General features: G+C 45.3%; 1 protein-coding gene across 1 annotated transcript in view; it reads left to right on the forward strand.

Annotated features, from left to right (window-relative positions):
* The first annotated feature begins 590 nt into the window (after positions 1-590).
* mRpS5 (mitochondrial ribosomal protein S5) overlaps positions 591-18,303 on the forward strand; it is a 329,930-nt gene continuing 312,217 nt past the window's right edge. Inside the window, exon 1 of the mRNA XM_068387104.1 lies at positions 591-788. Within this exon, the coding sequence (XP_068243205.1) occupies positions 716-788 (73 nt within the window). The 5' untranslated portion in view covers positions 591-715. The remainder of the gene's footprint in view (positions 789-18,303) is intronic.

An 18,303-nucleotide genomic window follows, 5' to 3' on the forward strand; every position in this document is an offset into this window, starting at 1 on the left:
GACTACTTAGGAGAACTTAACTCTAATGAGGCAGTATTAGTTATGAAAACCAGGTTGAATATGCTAGAATTGAAGGAAAATTATAGAAACATGAGTGATAAGGATAGACTAAGGGTGTTGTGTAGGGAGGAAGAGGATACTACTGGGCATATGTTTAGCTGTAATGAGTTAAAAAATAGAAATAATGAGGTAGAAATAGGGAATATAGAAACACAAACTAAAGAGGTTGCCTGGTATATCTGAAAGACCCTTGAAGTTAGAAGTAAAAGCATACAAGCTGTGCTGTATGTATAGGAGGTAACTAATGACAATGAATTTTCTGCAGATGCAGATTGCAACACTTTACACCTACTACGCTTCTTCTAGTAGTGCCTACAATCCCAGTGTTGTAAGCTCCAACAACCATACGAAGAAGATAGTGCACAAACAGTAGGAAAATTTATCTTTTTGTGAAGAAAATATTGAATATAAGAAAAGTATACTACAACAAATGTGGATGAAAAGAGAAAAACTAGTGAAAATAAGGAACACACAAACTAAAAGACACAGAGGCGCCGATGCAAAGGCGAAGCCTCAACGTGAATCTGATCTGATCTATGTTTTGGAGAGAACAACGAGGAACCTGGAGTACGGACCCAAAATTACCTGGAGACAAAACTATGTTACCTGTTCTATAAGGAGATTAATTATATGAGGTTTTGCCAAGAAGCTGAAAATGTCATCTTTACTGCAACTAGCGCTTAATACGAGGAATATCGTTGGAGGAGTTCTAACGAAAACCGGTCAAGGTAAGAATACGAGGTATCCTTTTGAAGCCGACGGCTTGACTTCCGACATTTGCTCTGCTGCTAGTTTATAGCCTGGTTTGGACCAGAAGGTCTCTTTTCATAATACCAAAATATCTATCCTGAGCTAGCTTAGTTGGTAAATATATGTATGTAGCTTTTGGGGACAGGGCAATATCTTTCTTATTACTAGCCAAATCGTTTATCATTATGGGGAAGATGTTCTACCCAATGTTTACAATGATCCAACATACCATAATATGATGTTGTTTTATCATTTTGAATAATATAATTTACCTTTACCACGGCAGTATTTTCCAAGTTCAGCACGGTCCGAACGCAAGTCACGGGTAGCTCCTGCTTAGTTTCCAACTTTAATGATAGATAGAGCCCGTGTCATCCCAGTCTAAGAAACGTTCGTTTTTACGATTTAATACTGTCCCGTCAATCTACATATTTACCCCTTTGTTAAGTTTGTAGTTTTTAGGGACACGTCATTTATAGTGACATTTGATACTGCTATGATAATTATCATGAATTGTTAGGTTAGGGAAAGGTCGTTACAATGCGTTGTCCGCTGAAGCCACGGCCAAGTTACTCGGTCGTAAAATTTCCTCCAAGCATTGTTTCCTGTCTTACTATAATAACACCCGTTGGGCGGCGCGCTGATCGCCTAACAGCTGGTGGCGCAAGCTTGAACAGTTATGGATGTTCGCACTTATGTTTTCGCTTATTCCAACAATCGTCATTTTCAACCTCTTGTTAAGATTCTTATTTCGTTGCGACACGTCCTGAAGTTATGCCGAATACTAATTTGTTTTATATACAACCAAAGGTTAGGTTAGACAGCATCTAGTTAAGATATTTCGGTAGATAAAGCCAGTGTCAATCAAAGCAACCGAACTAACCCTTTTGTTGGCCGCGTGATTTCAAATTTTTAATCCCCTCTACATGACCCGAGATTGACCTGGAGTCGACCCTTTCCAACTCTAACTGCCGTAATGTGGTTGAGTTTATCACTCATATTGATCAAATTGATTCAATTAAGACTGAATTCTTTCGTTATTTATTTCGAGAAGGCCTCTAAGGGGATTTTAGGGGTCCATGTGAGAAATGTACAATTGGTGATGTTGCCCTTATGCGTGATGGCCGCAATGTGCACAATGGCCAATACAGTTTTTGGAGGTGTAGTGTCGCCGAAAGTTCACAATGCGGCATGGATCATTCTTTGAGCGCTCACACCTCGAAGAACGTGAGGTCATTCTCCACACATGTTGTTGGGTTCATCGTTGGCCTCAAGACTGTGTTGACGTGAAGAGCGAACAGCTTGCTTCTCACACTCTTGTTGACTGGTACAACTTTTGCCGAGAAGTGTGTGAACAAGTGTTGATATTGGACAATAAGAAAATTGGCGGACCAGGGCACATTGTGGAAGTGGACGAGAGCAAGTTCGGCAAGAGGAAGTATAACATCGGGCATACAGTCGAAGGAACCTGGGTCTTTGGGGGCATTGACCGGGAAACACGTGAGACCTTTTTCAAAGTGGTTAAGAAACGTAATGCGCAAACGTTGATCTCGGCGCTCAAAGAGCACGTTCTTCCCGGGACCACTATCATTTCCGAGTGCTGGAAAGGATACGCCCGGGTCAAAGATCATGATTTTAAACATTTTACAGTTAACCACAGTGTTAACTTCGTTGATTCTAATGACCCTACTGTACATACGAACACTATAGAATCACAATGGCGGGTTCTCAAAAGGAGCTTGCTACCAAGATTCGGTACCCAGAAGTCGTTGTACAACAGCTATTTCACGGAGTACTGTATCAGGAAGCGATATATAGAGAAGTCCGTATGTCCGTTCAGGGCATTTTTACAGCTCATCAAGCGCGTTTACCCGCTCAAACCCAGTCCTCTCTTCTTGCCCATTCCTGAATCTCCTCCTTCCACAATCCGTCCTCCCGCTAACACTACTAACGTTCGGCCATCCACCGCTGGATCTCATAAGGCTAGCAGACATAATGAGGCAGAGTATCATTGAAGTCGGCATCCTTATCAGGTACGAACCCTTAAGTTTGTTTTAATTAACTCTTAAGCAGAATTCCAGATATACTAGCTGTCTCTAACCCTCCACCAAAGGTGTTAATCAGCTATATATATAACTACCGGGTAAGTCTTATGTTTAAAAATGGTATTTTCATTATAAAATAAATTTTTGAACATACTTACCCGGTTGTTATATATAATTTAAGTCCTACCCTCCTCCCCTCTAGGAGACTAGAGGCATGGAATATATGAGGGTTTCTGGAATGGTTCCCAGGTACCTCGCTAGGGCCTAGGGGTGGTACACCTGGCTATCCAATTTGCGATCGGCGTGAGTTTTGAATTTTCTGCCGTGACGTCAGAGACGTAAGCTATATATATAACTACCGGGTAAGTATGTTCAAAAATTCATTTTATAATGAAAATACCATTCTGTTTTGATGCTATTTTTCAGGTAGGGTATGGAGTGGACTATCTTGAAAGTATACTCTCATTGGGCTGATAGTGGAGAGTGTAGATTTCCATTTTGACGTGTGATGCCTTAGTATTCTCGAGTAGGTAAATCAAACTATTCATCCTCCCAATCTTTTGGATTCTTCAAGCAACGGACCCCCATCCCCCTGATACGCTGACTCTCTCCCTACACTGTTGACGACTTCTGGCAAATCGTTTGAAGAAAATTTCGTTGACGACTAGGAACTAAAAATTACCATTCTTTGAATATTAAAAAAGGGTAATTTGGGCAACACAGGAAAATTGAAAATACTGCATGTTACCAAAATTCCATTAGAAGTCAATTATGATGTTCTACATGGGAAATTTGAATGCTACAGATTAATAAAAGAAATTAGAATTAAACTTCAAGGTGATAAATGGGATTCTTGGTTATCATTTGATATTCATGATGAAGCATTCAATGCAAGCTGTAACATTATGAATATTTAAAGTTGGTACTGTATTTTGAAAATTGATGGTGCTCTTTGTGATTGAGTACCTAACGATCTGGATGTTTACAGACCGGCAGACTGGATTGATAAAGACTTAGATATAGTTTTGCCATCCCAAAAAGAAAGCCCAAACCACCAATGTGGCTCGTTGTTCAATCTAAAGGAGGTACAGAAAATTATTTTAAGATCTGCAAATTTCTTCAGAGGAAGGTAGGAACGATTGCACCTGGAGATATATCTCGATTTGGGAAGAAAAGTTACTTAATAAATGCCATGTCATACACAGTTTGTTATATTGTCCAATTTAAAGACAGACAATGATGATGTAAAACTTAACATCAAACCCCATCTAAACTTTAGCTATGGAAGGGGAGACGTTTTCAATAGATACCTATATGAATTCACGAAAGAAGGGATGTTGGCTACGTGTCCATTAACAGTGTGGAAAGTACGTAAAGTACCTGGAACATCAATGATTAGTCTTACTTTCCAGGATGCTGATGTACCTTTCCATATTGACATAAAAAATGAAAGGATTAAAGGTCGACCATTTAAGCAAAAGCCACTGCAATGTTTTAATTGCTTTAAATTGGGGGATCCTTCCAAAGTTTGTAATAAAGATAAAGATTTATAATACTTGCTCCAATCTTTACCATGGAGAATGTACACTTGAGGTAAGGTGCCTGAACTGCAACTCTATTCATAAATCTACTAATAGGAGCTGCCATTTATATAAGTTAGAATAAGCTGCCCTCAATAAATCAATTATTGAGCATGCAAACATAGAGCATGCCAAGAGATTATTAGATAAATTGACTACCTTTGCAAAGATTAAAAACAAGAGAAAAAGTTCATCAGAAGTCATCTAACCCACCTATTATTGTAGGTAGTTCTCGAAAAAGAAATTCACCATCTACTGATAAAGTGTTGCATGATAAGGCAAAAATATCCCCTCCTAAAGATTCACCATTGTGTATTAACAAAAAGACATTGCCCACCACTATCCAACCTTTATCCCCCATAACACTTACATTAACTACAGTTAACTTGTATTGTAGTAATATTACTGTACTGTATGTATATTACAGTAATATACACTACAGTATCAGAGAGTATTATATTACAGTACAGTGTTTCTGGGCTCTGACCTGTGCTGCCCAGTGAAATGCTTCTTTAGCATCATTTCTAAGGTATATAACTGCTAAATAATACCAGAGAAAAAATTGCATAGGAATGCTAGGTGTGAACCCAGCTCGCTCACCTGAAAGGTGTCGGTATAAGTAATACGGGCGTGAAAATCACATGCAGAGGTCTCGTACCAATTAGATATCTCCTTGTCAATATCCCCCAAATCAAGAGGAGCCGTCCCAAGTCCACCACAGACCGTCGCTACCCACAATCCTACCCACGCCAATGACGTCACTCCTCATAGCACCCAAGTTTGGGTCCAACAGGGAGGGCGAGCAGAGGGTGGGTTCACTGGGCGGCACAGGTCTCTCACCCAGAAATAGATTTTTCCTTCGTCAAAATCCCTTTTCTGGGCTCTAACCTGTGCCGCCCAGTGAAATAGTACCAGAGAAATGGTCCCAAACTTGGAACCAAAATATTAAATCAAAAAGAAAAATTAAAGTCAAACGTATCAAAAACATGATTTAATATACGTAAATCTAAGTACATGGTATTCGAGAAAAAGAGAACTCCTTACGTAACAAAAAAAGTAATATAAGTAAAACATGGGATGCAAACTAAATGTATGATCCTAGGATATAGGAGAAAAACATGAACATCAAAATAAGGTCTCAACGAAGAGAATACCAGGATTAAGGATTACTGTAAGGATAAAATTAACAATCTCGAATGACTATAAGTGAACATGAGCAAAAATATATACATAAATGATAAGGACTGTACATAAGGATGCAACTGAAGGGTGCGATCTAAAAGATAAATCAAACCACTGTAGGGACCATAAGTGAGGCAGGTAGGGGGAAGAGAAACAGAGGGAAATAAGACATGTGATTAGGATTCATGATGATGGGGAGGAACCACACTTCCTGCTGCCACTGTAGCAAATTTTAGGGCTTCCAAAGGTTTTAACCCTTTCACCCCCAAAGGACGTACCGATACGTTCTTGCAAAACACTGTTTTTTAAATATTTAACTTAGCCGGTGAATATATAGCTGCAATTCTGTTGCTCGACAGACAAACTGTACAGAAAAAACTCGCCAGCGATCGCTATACAGGTTGCGGGTGTGCCCAACAGCGCCATCTGTCGGCCAGATACCAAGCTCTATGTAAACAAAGACTCAATTTTCTCTCTGTCGACGTGTCGACAAGACGTACTTTACTCGCTGTTGAAACCTGGAGTTTTTCCCATCATCTTTGGTGAAGTACTATATTCTGGTTTGAGCTTTCGCAGTGCAGGTGTTTTATCTTCATCTTAAATCTTGAACTCGTTTTGGATAGATTTAATTATGGTGACAAAGAGAGTATGGACTTTCTTTCACTTTTAAATGGCCGACCCTTCCCTTAGACGGAAGTGTGTTTAGGCTTTTAGTAATTATCTTATCACGTTATAAATTAATTATAGATTTTCCTCTATATATTTTATATCTCTCCGCCTTTATTAGGCCTCTTCGATTAACTTTCCATTTATTATAAACATATAAAAATAAATTTTAATTTTTCAATATTAAACTTACCCGATAATCATGTAGCTGTCAACTCCGTTGCCCGACAGAATTCTATGGAGGGATACGCCAGCTATCACAATACTAGAAGGGGGTGTACTTACCAGCGCCACCTGTGGCCAGGTACTATAGTACTTCTTGTTGACACCTCCTCAATTTTTCCTCTGTCGTGCTTCCGGCAAGACGTTCTGGGATACGCTTATGATCTTCGAGTATTTTCACGGCTTTTGGTGAAGTATTCTCTCAGATTTCGGCTGTCGCTTTACTGGAAAACTTCTATATTAGCTTAGATAGCTATTATTTAGTACCTGATTAACGGTTAACGATCTTTTGCTTGATTTTGAAACCCCACTTGGCTAACTCTTTTGATTCAAGATGTCTGACATTTCACAAGCCCCCACCCATAGACGATGTAGGTCTTGTAATAGGCGTATTCCGAAGGCCTCGGTAGATCCTCACACCGCTTGTTCTGACTGTAGGGAAAGGCCCTGTCAGTTAGAAGATCGATGTGAGGAATGCGCCGGACTTTCGGAACTTGATTTTGTCCGTCTTCTTAAGTATTCAACCAAGTTAGAGAGAGAGAGAGAGTTAGGAGGAGTTCTTCTCACTCTTCACTTTTTTCCTCACCTCATGATCCCCTACCTTTTCCTACCCCTGTAGTGGCTACCCCCGAACCTACTATTTGCCCTCAGCCTGATATGTCTGTTGTTTTGCGTGCCATTCAGGCCTTAGGTGACAAAGTAGAGTCAGTGGTTAGTGATCATAAGTCTCTTATGGCCGAAGTCAAGGAACTTAAGGTCAAGAGTGCAGTGGGTGGAATTAGTGCCAGTGCTGTGACGAGTGCTAGTGTCAGTGCAGTGCCAAGTGCTAGTGTCAGTGTCAGTGTGGTGCGTGAGGATACTTCTGTGCGTGCCAGTCGTCCTCCCAGTCCGGGACCTCTTGCAAGCTCCCAAGCCCAGGGGAGAAGCAATGTCGAAGGGCAAAAGGGTTCGGCAGGCCTTGATCGGCGCACAGAAGTATCCTCGGTGGTTGCGGGCGTGTCTTCCAGAGACCGTCACTCCCACCTGCAGACGATTGAGCCCGTCTTTTACTCGTCTGCTGATCAATTGTCAGGGAAGAAACGCTGGACTCAGGTCTCAAGACCACTCAAACGCAGAGTCCAGACCTCAAGAACTCAACCGGGCTGCAGTCATTGGATCAGCTCTGACTCGCCGCAGTCATCAGTTGAATGCACTCCGCCTAAGAGGAGTAAGGTTCTGCCGCAACAGATCTCTGCTGTTAAGGCTTTACCTCAGCAGACCTTAGTGTCTGCCGACCCCAAGTTGACTCTACTGCAGTCCATGCAGTCACAACTTGCGGTCTTGATGCGTGAGTGTCAGGCTGAGAAGGTTACACCTCCTCCTGCGATCGCTCCGCCTGACCGCAGCACTGCCTGCCAGGCGTACGATGTTGAGGCTCCTCAGGATACCTTACCACGTTCTGAGTTTACTGTTTCCAGTGGTGTGCAGCTCCCTCCGCCTTCCTTAAGGCAACCTCAGCAATGGGAACAGGAAGCTTATACCTTACTTCCTCCGCTTCCACTTGCAGTTCCACCAGTGAGGCAACACTCTCTTGAGGTACAACAACCTCTCCCATCCATGAGTCAGTCTCCTCAGCTCTCGCTGCAGCGAGCTCAACCCTCCTCAAGGCAAGCACAACACCTTAGCCTTGCGCCGCAGGAACCTCAACTCGCGAGACAATTACTGCGTTCTGCGCAGCCACTACCTCATCGCTCACAGCTCACACCTCAGGAACCTCAACTCGTTCCTCAGGAACTTGCTACTGCGCATCCGCCAACCTCTCAGCAAGCGCAACCCTTGAGTTCAGACACTCATGCTAGGAGTCAGCCTCCTCCACCCATGCGCCTACCTTCTGCTACTTCTTTTGATCAGCCTTTGCAGTCTGAGCCTCAGGTGTTCCCTCAACAGAGTCTTGAAGAGGAAACCACAGATATTGTTGTTCCAGCTCGTGCTGACTCTGCTGTTCAGCATACCTTACCGATCTCTTCGCTACACTCTGGTGATGAGGCGTCTGATGATGAGGCTGCACACCTGGATCCCTCTTCAGACGTGGATGAATCCAAGTCTTCTCCACCTTCTATTGACTTTCGTAAGGTCTTGGCTCTGTTTAGGGAGGTTTACCCAGACCACTTTGTCTCTGCTATCCCCCGCTCTCCGCCATCTGAGTTTTCGCTGGGCATGCAGCCAGCTAAGTCTACTTATACTAAGCTTGTCTTAGCAAGGTCCTCTAAGAGAGCGTTAAGGATTTTAGGGGAGTGGTTGCAGTCTAAGCAACAACTTGGAAAGACTTCGTTCATGTTTCCTCCGACTAAGCTCACTTCTAAAGCGGGCGTTTGGTATGCCACAGGAGAGGAACCAGGCTTGGGAGTACCTGCCTCTGCCCAGGCTGACTTCTCAAGTCTGGTAGACTCTCCTCGTAGAACAGCAATGAGGCGCTCTAAGGTTTGCTGGACCTTCTCAGACCTTGATCACTTCCTGAAGGGTGTTTTTAGAGCATTTGAGATGTTCAACTTCCTAGACTGGTGCCTGGGGGCCCTCAGCAAGAAGACCTCCCCTGCGGACAAGGATTCTGCCATGCTCTTAATGTCCTGCATGGATAAGGCCATTAGAGATGGATCTGGTGAGCTTGCTTCGATGTTTGTGTCAGGGGTTCTTAAGAAAAGGGAGCAGCTTTGTACCTTCCTTTCCTCCAGCATCACACCTTGTCAAAGGTCTCAACTCCTTTTCGCTCCGCTCTCGAAGTTCCTTTTTCCCGAAGAGCTTGTTAAGGACTTGTCTGCTGCCCTGATACAAAAGGACACACATGATCTTGTGGCCTCATCGGCTCGTAAGACTTAAGGTTGCTACCTCAGTCCCCAGGACTTATCGCACCCCAGTGGCTGATACTCCTGCTACGAGGTTCATACCGCCCTTTCGTGGTAGAGCCCCCAGCCGAGGAAGCTCCCGTCCAGACTCTTCCAGGAGCAAGTCTAGGAAAAGTTCCAAGGCTTCTAAAGGAAAAAACTGACTCTCCGCATCTCCAGACAGCAGTAGGAGCCAGACTCAAGATCTTCTGGCAAGCCTGGGAAAAGAGAGGTGCAGACGCCCAGTCTGTCAGTTGGCTGAGGGAGGGTTACAGGATACCATTCTGCCGCAAACCCCCTCTGACCACATCTCCCATCAACCTCTCTCCCAACTACAAAGAAGAGGACAAGAGGCTAGCGTTGCACCAGGAGGTGTCGCTCCTTGTACAGAAGAAGGCAGTGGTTATAGTCCGGGACCATCAATCCCCGGGCTTCTACAACCGTCTCTTTCTGGTGGCCAAAAAGACAGGAGGTTGGAGACCGGTGCTGGACGTCAGCGCGCTCAATGCGTATGTCACCAAGCAGACGTTCACGATGGAGACGACGAAGTCGGTTCTAGCAGCGGTCAGGCAGGAGGACTGGATGGTCTCGTTGGACCTGAAAGATGCCTACTTTCACGTTCCTATTCATCCAGACTCCCAACCTTTCCTGAGATTCGTTTTCGGAAAGGTTGTCTACCAATTCCAAGCCCTGTGTTTTGGCCTAAGCACAGCTCCTATGGTGTTTATGCTTCTGATGAGGAATATAGCAAAATTCCTCCACTTATCGGACATCAGAGCCTCCCTTTACTTAGACGACTGGCTGTTGAGAGCCTCCACGAGTCGTCGCTGTCTGGAGAGTCTCAACTGGACTTTGGACTTAATCAAAGAACTGGGTCTGTTAGTCAACATAGAAAAGTCTCAGCTCATTCCCTCCCTATCCATTGTGTACCTGGGAATGGAGATTCGGAGTCAGGATTTTCGGGCTTTTCCATCGGCCCCAAGGATAAGCCAAGCCCTAGATTGCATCATGAGCATGCTGAAGAGGAGCAGTTGCTCGGTGAGACAGTGGATGAGTCTCACAGGGACCCTTTCATCGCTGGCCCTGTTCGTCGAGCTAGGGAGACTCCACCTCCGCCCTCTTCAATTCCATCTTGCAGCTCATTGGGACAAGGGTTTGACTCTCGAAGCAGTCTCTATCCCAGTCACCAAAGAGATGAAGACCACTCTCTTGTGGTGGAAGACCAATCTCCTGCTCAGGGAGGGCCTATCGTTGGCTATTCAGACCCCCAATCTTCATCTCTTCTCAGATGCATCGGACTCGGGCTGGGGTGCGACCTTGAACGGACGGGAATGCTCGGGAACGTGGAACGAGGAACAGGGAACGCTCCACATCAACTGCAAGGAGCTACTAGCAGTTCATTTAGCCCTGCTGAACTTCAAGTCCCTCCTGCTAGGCAAGGTGGTGGAGGTGAACTCAGACAACACCACAGCCTTGGCTTACATCTCCAAGCAAGGAGGGACCCATTCGAGGAGCCTATACGAGATCGCAAGGGACCTCCTCATTTGGTCAAGAAGTCAAAACCTCACTTTAGTCACGAGGTTCATTCAGGGCAACATGAACGTCTCAGCAGATCGCCTAAGCAGAAGGGATCAGGTCATTCCCACGGAATGGACCCTCCACAAGAGTGTGTGCAACAGACTTTGGACCTTGTGGGGTCAGCCTACCATAGATCTGTTTGCCACCTCCATGACCAAGAGACTTCCGCTGTACTGTTCCCCAGTTCCAGACCCAGCAGCAGTTCATGTGGATGCTTTTCTGCTGAACTGGTCCCATCTCGACCTTTACGCATTTCCACCGTTCAAGATAATAAACAAAGTCCTTCAGAAGTTCATCTCGCACGAAGGGACACGGCTGACGCTGGTTGCTCCCCTTTGGCCTGCAAGAGAATGGTTCACAGAGGTACTTCAATGGCTAGTCGACGTCCCCAGGACTCTTCCTCTAAGAGTGGACCTTCTACGTCAACCTCACGTAGACAGGTTGCACCCAAACCTCCACGCTCTTCGGCTGACTGCCTTCAGACTGTCGAAAGATTCGCTAGAGCTAGAGGCTTTTCGAAGGAGGCAGCCAGCGCGATTGCCAGAGCAAGAAGGGTTTCCACTCGTAGAGTCTACCAATCTAAGTGGGAAGTCTTCCGGAGCTGGTGTAGAGCCAATGCAGTATCCTCTACCAATACCTCTGTGACCCAAATAGCTGACTTCCTATTACATCTTAGGAATGAGAGATCCCTTTCAGCCCCTACGATTAAAGGGTACAGGAGCATGTTGGCTTCAGTTCTCCGCCACAGAGGTTTGGACCTTTCTTCCAACAAGGACCTTCAAGACATCCTTAAGTCTTTTGAGACTTCTAAAGAGCGTCGTCTATCCACTCCAGGCTGGAACCTAGACGTAGTCTTAAGGTTCCTTATGTCAACTAAGGTCGAACCTCTCCAGTCAGCTTCCTTCAAGGACCTTACCCTCAAGACACTTTTTCTCGTCTGCCTTGCAACAGCTAAGAGAGTCAGTGAGGTTCATGCCTTCAGCAAGAACATTGGTTTCACGACCGAATCTGCATCATGTTCTTTTCAGCTCGGATTCTTAGCTAAGAATGAACTTCCTTCACGTCCTTGGCCTAGATCGTTTGAAATACCTAGCCTCTCCAACATGGTAGGTAACGAGCTAGAGAGAGTTCTTTGCCCTGTCAGAGCTCTCAAGTATTATCTTAATAGGTCTAAACCTATTCGAGGACAGTCAGAAGCCTTATGGTGTGCCATCAAGAAACCTTCGAGGCCCATGTCCAAGAACGGGGTTTCGTATTATATAAGGCTTCTGATTAGAGAAGCCCATTCTCACTTAAAGGAGGAAGACCTTGCGTTGCTGAAGGTAAGGACCCACGAAGTAAGAGCCGTAGCTACTTCGATGGCCTTTAATAAAAACCGTTCTCTGCAGAGCATAATGGATGCAACCTATTGGAGGAGCAAGTCAGTGTTTGCATCATTTTATCTTAAAGATGTCCAGTCTCTTTACGAGAACTGCTACACCCTGGGACCATTCGTAGCAGCGAGTGCAGTAGTAGGTGAGGGCTCAGCCACTACATTCCCTTAATCCCATAACCTTTTTTTAACCTTTCTCTTGAATGCTTTTATTGTTGTTTTTATGGTTGTTACGGTAGGCTAAGAAGCCTTCCGCATCCTTTTGATTTGGCGGGTGGTCAATTCATTCTTGAGAAGCGCCTGGGTTAGAGGTTGTGTAGAGGTCCTTTAGTAGGGGTTGCAGCCCTATATACTTTAGCACCTTTGAGTTGATTCAGCCTCCAAGAGGAACGCTGCGCTCAGTAAGGAAGACGAACTTAAAAAAGAGGCAGAGTAACGGTTCAATTCGACTTCCTTACCAGGTACTTATTATTTCATTGTTATTTGAGATAACTGTTATATGAAATATGGGATACTTAGCTATCCTTTAATCTTGTACACTGGTTTTCACCCACCCCCCTGGGTGTGAATCAGCTACATGATTATCGGGTAAGTTTAATATTGAAAAATGTTATTTTTATTAGTAAAATAAATTTTTGAATATACTTACCCGATAATCATGATTTAATTGACCCTCCCTTCCTCCCCATAGAGAACCAGTGGACCGAGGAAAAATTGAGGAGGTGTCAACAAGAAGTACTATAGTACCTGGCCACAGGTGGCGCTGGTAAGTACACCCCCTTCTAGTATTGTGATAGCTGGCGTATCCCTCCATAGAATTCTGTCGGGCAACGGAGTTGACAGCTACATGATTATCGGGTAAGTATATTCAAAAATTTATTTTACTAATAAAAATAACATGTTTTGTTTATATGCGACCTTTCCTGAGAGTAGGCGGTCCTAACTTGGAAACCGAAGTTAATCAACGTTGAGCCCTTTGCAATCGTAAATAGCTTTTAAAGAGCTAATGATTTAAAACCTTTTTAATGAATATTTTTAATAAATATTTTTCAATATTAATCTTACCCGATAATCATGTAGCTGTCAACTCTGTTGCCGACAGAAATCTACGGTCGGGATACGCCAGCGATCGCTATACAGGTGGGGGTGAACACCACAGCGCCATCTGTGGTCAGGTACTCCAGTACTTCTTGTCAACACCACCTCAATTTTTCCTCTGTCGTGCCTCCGGCTAGACCTACATGGATACGCTGTTGATTCTGGAGTTTTTGCTCACGATTTGGTGATGTATTTGCTCTAGAGTTTAGCTTTCGCTATTCAGGAAGTTTTATCATTAGCTTAGCTAGCTTTTGGAATTAATTTGATTAATTATGGTGACGAAGAGAGTATGAACTCTCTTTCACTTTTAAATGGCCGACCCTTCCCTTAGACGGAAGTGTTGGTGTCTAAGAGAGTATAGACTCTCTTTCTTAATTTTGCTTAACAAAAGTTATAGATTTATTTTATATCTCTCCGCCTTTTATAGGCCTCTTCGATTAACTTCCTTTTATTATAAACTTATTAAAATTAATTTTTATATTTGTTTATATTCGACCTTTCCTAATAGTAGGCGGTCTTTTCTTGGTACCGAAGTTAATTAACATTGAGCCCGTCATTTTGTTTTTACCTGTTAACATATTATGCTATTTTAATGTTTTTAAAAGAATTTCTTTGATAGTCTCGTACTGTTTTCAAAGTTGAACTAACGTTTTGTTTTGTCTCTGCAGTTGTTGACGTTCAGAACGTTCAACTTGCGCTCTATCGTTACGATAGAGAGAGAATTTTCACGGTGTCACGTTGCAGTAAGAGTAAACCGATTCTAGCGTTTTGTTCATTCTTTCTTAGCTTAATGGTTTTAATTCTATAAAGGAACTTTTTATTTGGGAAATCTTTCAGTTTTTTTCCTTTAACAATAATATGTTTTAACGATATTTATGATTGGGCTCATCTCTCAGGTTCTAAGTCAAGAGAGAGAGAGAGAGAGAGAGATAGAGACGGAGGGAGAGAGAGGAGGATAAACGTTTCGTTCAAGCGAGTAACGTTGTTATCGTTTTTGCTCTTCTCCCTAGTCTCTTTAGGGGAAGAAGGTAAACGTTTCTAGAGTTTTATTCTTGTTCTCAAGCTTTATGCGGTGAGAGATTTTAAACGTAGTTTATTTGATCTAGTGTTTAGTCTCTTTCCAACCACTGAATTATTTATCTTTCATTATATTTTTCTGTTACATTGTAATTCTGTTTTCGCAATTACTAACTTTTAAGGAAGGATAGAATTGCGTGTTTCAGGTACAAACCACTTAAAGTTTCGAGTTCAGTGAAATAAGTGCAAACAGAAAATCAAAAGTGATAAAGTGATAAGCGCAAAGTGTTACAGTGTTGCGTTCAAGGGTTCGTCTGTTCGTGCCAGTTGTTCGCCTAGTCTGGGACCTCTTACAAGCTCCCAAGCCCAGGGGAGAAGTAATGTCGAAGAACTTATGGGTTCAGCAGGCCTTGATCGACGAACAGACGTTTCCCTCCGTGGTTTCGGGTGTATCTACACACGTTGCCGACGTGATCACCCCACCCACACAAAGACGAGAGAGCCCTTTTATTCCTCGTCTGCGGAAGAGGTTTCTCGCAGAAACCATGGACCAAATCTTGCAGCTTTTAAGTGCAAGTCGGTCCCTTCCGCGCAAGTCCAACTCCTAGGTGATGCCATTAGCACTGGGTCAGTTCGGACTTGCTGCAGTACGACAACTGCACACCTCCCAGAGAGGCAAGGTGGTATCGCAACAGGCAGTAGCTCCGTCTGTTGCCGCACCAGCTGTTTTAGACCCTCAGTCTCAACGGACAGTAGCTCCGTTTGTTGTTGTCTTTCTTAAACTCTAGTAGTCTATGCGGCAGACAATGCAGTCTCAGCTTGCGGTGTTGATGCAGGAGTTTCAGGCAGAGAAGGTTAACACACCTCCTCCTGCGAGCGCTCCTCCACCTCTACGCAGTCCAGCCTGCCAGACGTATGATGTTGAGGTTCCTCAAGCTACCTCCATGCGTGAGCTGCCGCATTGGGAGTTGCCAGATACCAGCTCTGTGCAGCAACCTCCACTTTCCTTGAGGCAGGAGCCTCTTGCCACGCGGCAACCTCCTCAACACTTGAGGCAGGAGCCTTATGCTTTGCAGCAACCTCCTCTACCCTTGAGGTAGGAGCCTCATGCGTTGCGACTACCTCCTCCATCCTCGAGGCAGCAACCTCTTGCGGTGCGACAACCTCCACCATCCTCGAGGCAGCAACCTCAACTCCACCTCTGCGCAGTCCACCCTGCCAGACGTATGATGTTGAGGTTCCTCAACCTACCTCCACGCGTGAGCTGCCGCATTGGGAGTTGCCAGATACCAGCGCTATGCAGCAACCTCTTGCGTTGCGGCAACCTCCACCATCCTTGAGGCAGCAACCTCAACTCTTGCGGCAGCCACCTCCACTCTTGAGGCAAGAACCTCAACTCTTGAGGCAAGAGCCTCAACTCTTGAGGAACCTCATGCTATGAGGCAGCCGCCTCAACGCATGCAGCAACCGCATTCTTCACAGCATGAGCCTCTCTCTGCGCAGCTACCTCCTCAACCCTTGAGGCAGACGCAACTCTTGAGGCAGGAACCTCACAGGAGCCTCATGCTATGCGGCATCCTCCTCAACCCATGAGGCAGGAGCCTCATGCTATGCGGCATCCTCCTCAACCCATGAGGCAGGAGTCTCATGCTATGAGGAGCCTCATGCTATGCGGCATCCTCCTCAAACCATGAGGCAGGAGCCTCATGCTATGCGGCAACCGCCTCAACCCATGAGGCAGGAGCCTCATACTATGCGGCATCCTCCTCAACGCATGCGGCATAAGCCTCTTCCCTTGCAGCTTGAGCCTCATCCCATGCAGCATGAGCCTCATACCATGCAGCATGAGCCTCATCCCATGCAGCATGAGCCTCATCCCATGCAGCATAAGCCGCACGCCATGCAACATGCTCTGCTTACCTTACAGCATGCTCTGCATACAGCATGCTCTGCATACCTTACCGCATGCTTCTCAGTCACACATCTTTGGTTGTTGCCAACTCACTAGACTGTCAAGCAGTTTCATAACGTTGCCTTCTAGTCTGCTGCTTTTGCACCAGTGAAACCCTCACTGAGAGAACTTAGCTTTTCTCGGATATGGTTCCTGTAGATGAGAAAGTGCTATTCTCCCTCCTTCTGATATTCCCTTGAGGACTCTGTCATTTGGAGAGGAGCCTTTAGCTGCGTAGCCTCCTATGGACTTTTATTTAAGCATAACATGCTTCCAGGGAAGGTAATGGTTCCACTTCAGTCGCTAACCCCGTCTGTTACCACACCTGCTCCCATAGACCTTGAGCTGTGTTGCAAGACATGCAGTCCAAGCTTAGTCCTTGTTAGAGGATTTTTTGTTTACGGAGTCAGTGTGTCACTGGGAAGACGTTCAACAACCAGCAGAAGTGACTTGTTGTGACGCAGTGCGGCAACCTCAGCAACCCGATAAGGAGTTGTCTGTACGACCCAGACAGTCTAGACAGCTTCGGGTTGTCACTGTACTTCCTCGCTTCCCCATGGTTGACAGTTCACAGACTGTGCAGCAGTACCATGATCTTGTGTCCGGCTCCGTCAGACGACTAGATTTTAAGAGCTCCCACAAGTCGTCGCTGTCTGGAGATTCTCAGATGTACTATGGATCTGACCAAGGAACTGGGCCTCCTGGTCAATTTTGAGGAGTCCCAGCTCGTCCCATCCCAGACCATTGTCTACCTGGGTATGGATCTTCAGAGTCGAGCTTTTTGGGCTTTTCCGTCGGCCCCAAAGATCTACTAAGCCCTAGTTTGCATCCAGAGCATGCTGAGAAGGAACCGATGCTCAGTCAGGTAGTGGATGAGTCTAACAGGGACACTTTCATCGCTGGCCCTGTTCATCGAGTTAGGGAGACCCCACCTCCGCCCCCTTCAGTATCATCTAGCGGCTCACTGGATAAAGGACATGACGTTAGAGACGATCTCAGTTCCTGTTTCCGAAGAGAGGAGGTCTACTCTCACGTGGTGAAAGAACAGCTTTCTTCTCAAGGAAGTCTACCTTTGGCTGTTCAGAAACCCGACCGCCGTCTCTTCTCTGACGCATCAGACACGGGCTGGGGTGCGACTTTGGACGGACAGGAATGCTCGGGAACATGGAATCAGGAGCTAAGGACACTTCACATCTTTTGCAAGGAGCTGTTGGCGGTTCATCTGGCCTTGATAAACTTCAAGTCCCTCCAGCTTAACAAGGTGGTGGAGGTGGACTCTGACAACACCACAGCCTTGGCTTACATCTCCAAGCAGGGAGGGACTCATTCGTGGAAGTTGTTCTAGATCGCAAGGGACCTCCTCATCTGGTTAAAAGATCGAAAGCTCACGCTGGTAACGAGGTTCATTCAGGGCGATATGAATGTCATGGCAGATCGCCTTAGCCGGAAGGGTCAGGTCATCCCCACAGAGTGGACCCTTCACAAGAATGTTTGCAGCAGACTTTGGGCCCTGTGGGGTCAGCCAACCATAGATCTGTTTGCTACCTCGATTACCTAGAGGCTCCCGTTGTATTGTTCTCCGATTCCAGACCCAGCAGCAGTTCACGTGGATGCTTTTCTGCTGGATTGGTCCCATCTCGACCTGTATGCATTCCCGCCGTTCAAGATTGTCAACAGGGTACTTCAGAAGTTCGCCTCTCGCAAAGGGACACGGCTGACGTTGGTTGGCTCCGCTCTGGCCCGCGAGAGAATGGTTCATAGAGGTACTGCAATGGCTGGTCGACATTCCCAGGACTCTTCCTCTAGGAGTGGACCTTCTACGTCTACCTCACGTAAAGAAGGTACATCCAAACCTCCACGCTCTTCGTCTGACTGCCTTCAGTCTTTCGAAAGACTCTCAAGAGCTAGGGGCTTTTCGAAG

Source organism: Palaemon carinicauda, chromosome 14, assembly GCF_036898095.1.
Source record: "Palaemon carinicauda isolate YSFRI2023 chromosome 14, ASM3689809v2, whole genome shotgun sequence".
Taxonomy (NCBI): Eukaryota; Metazoa; Arthropoda; class Malacostraca; order Decapoda; family Palaemonidae; genus Palaemon; species Palaemon carinicauda.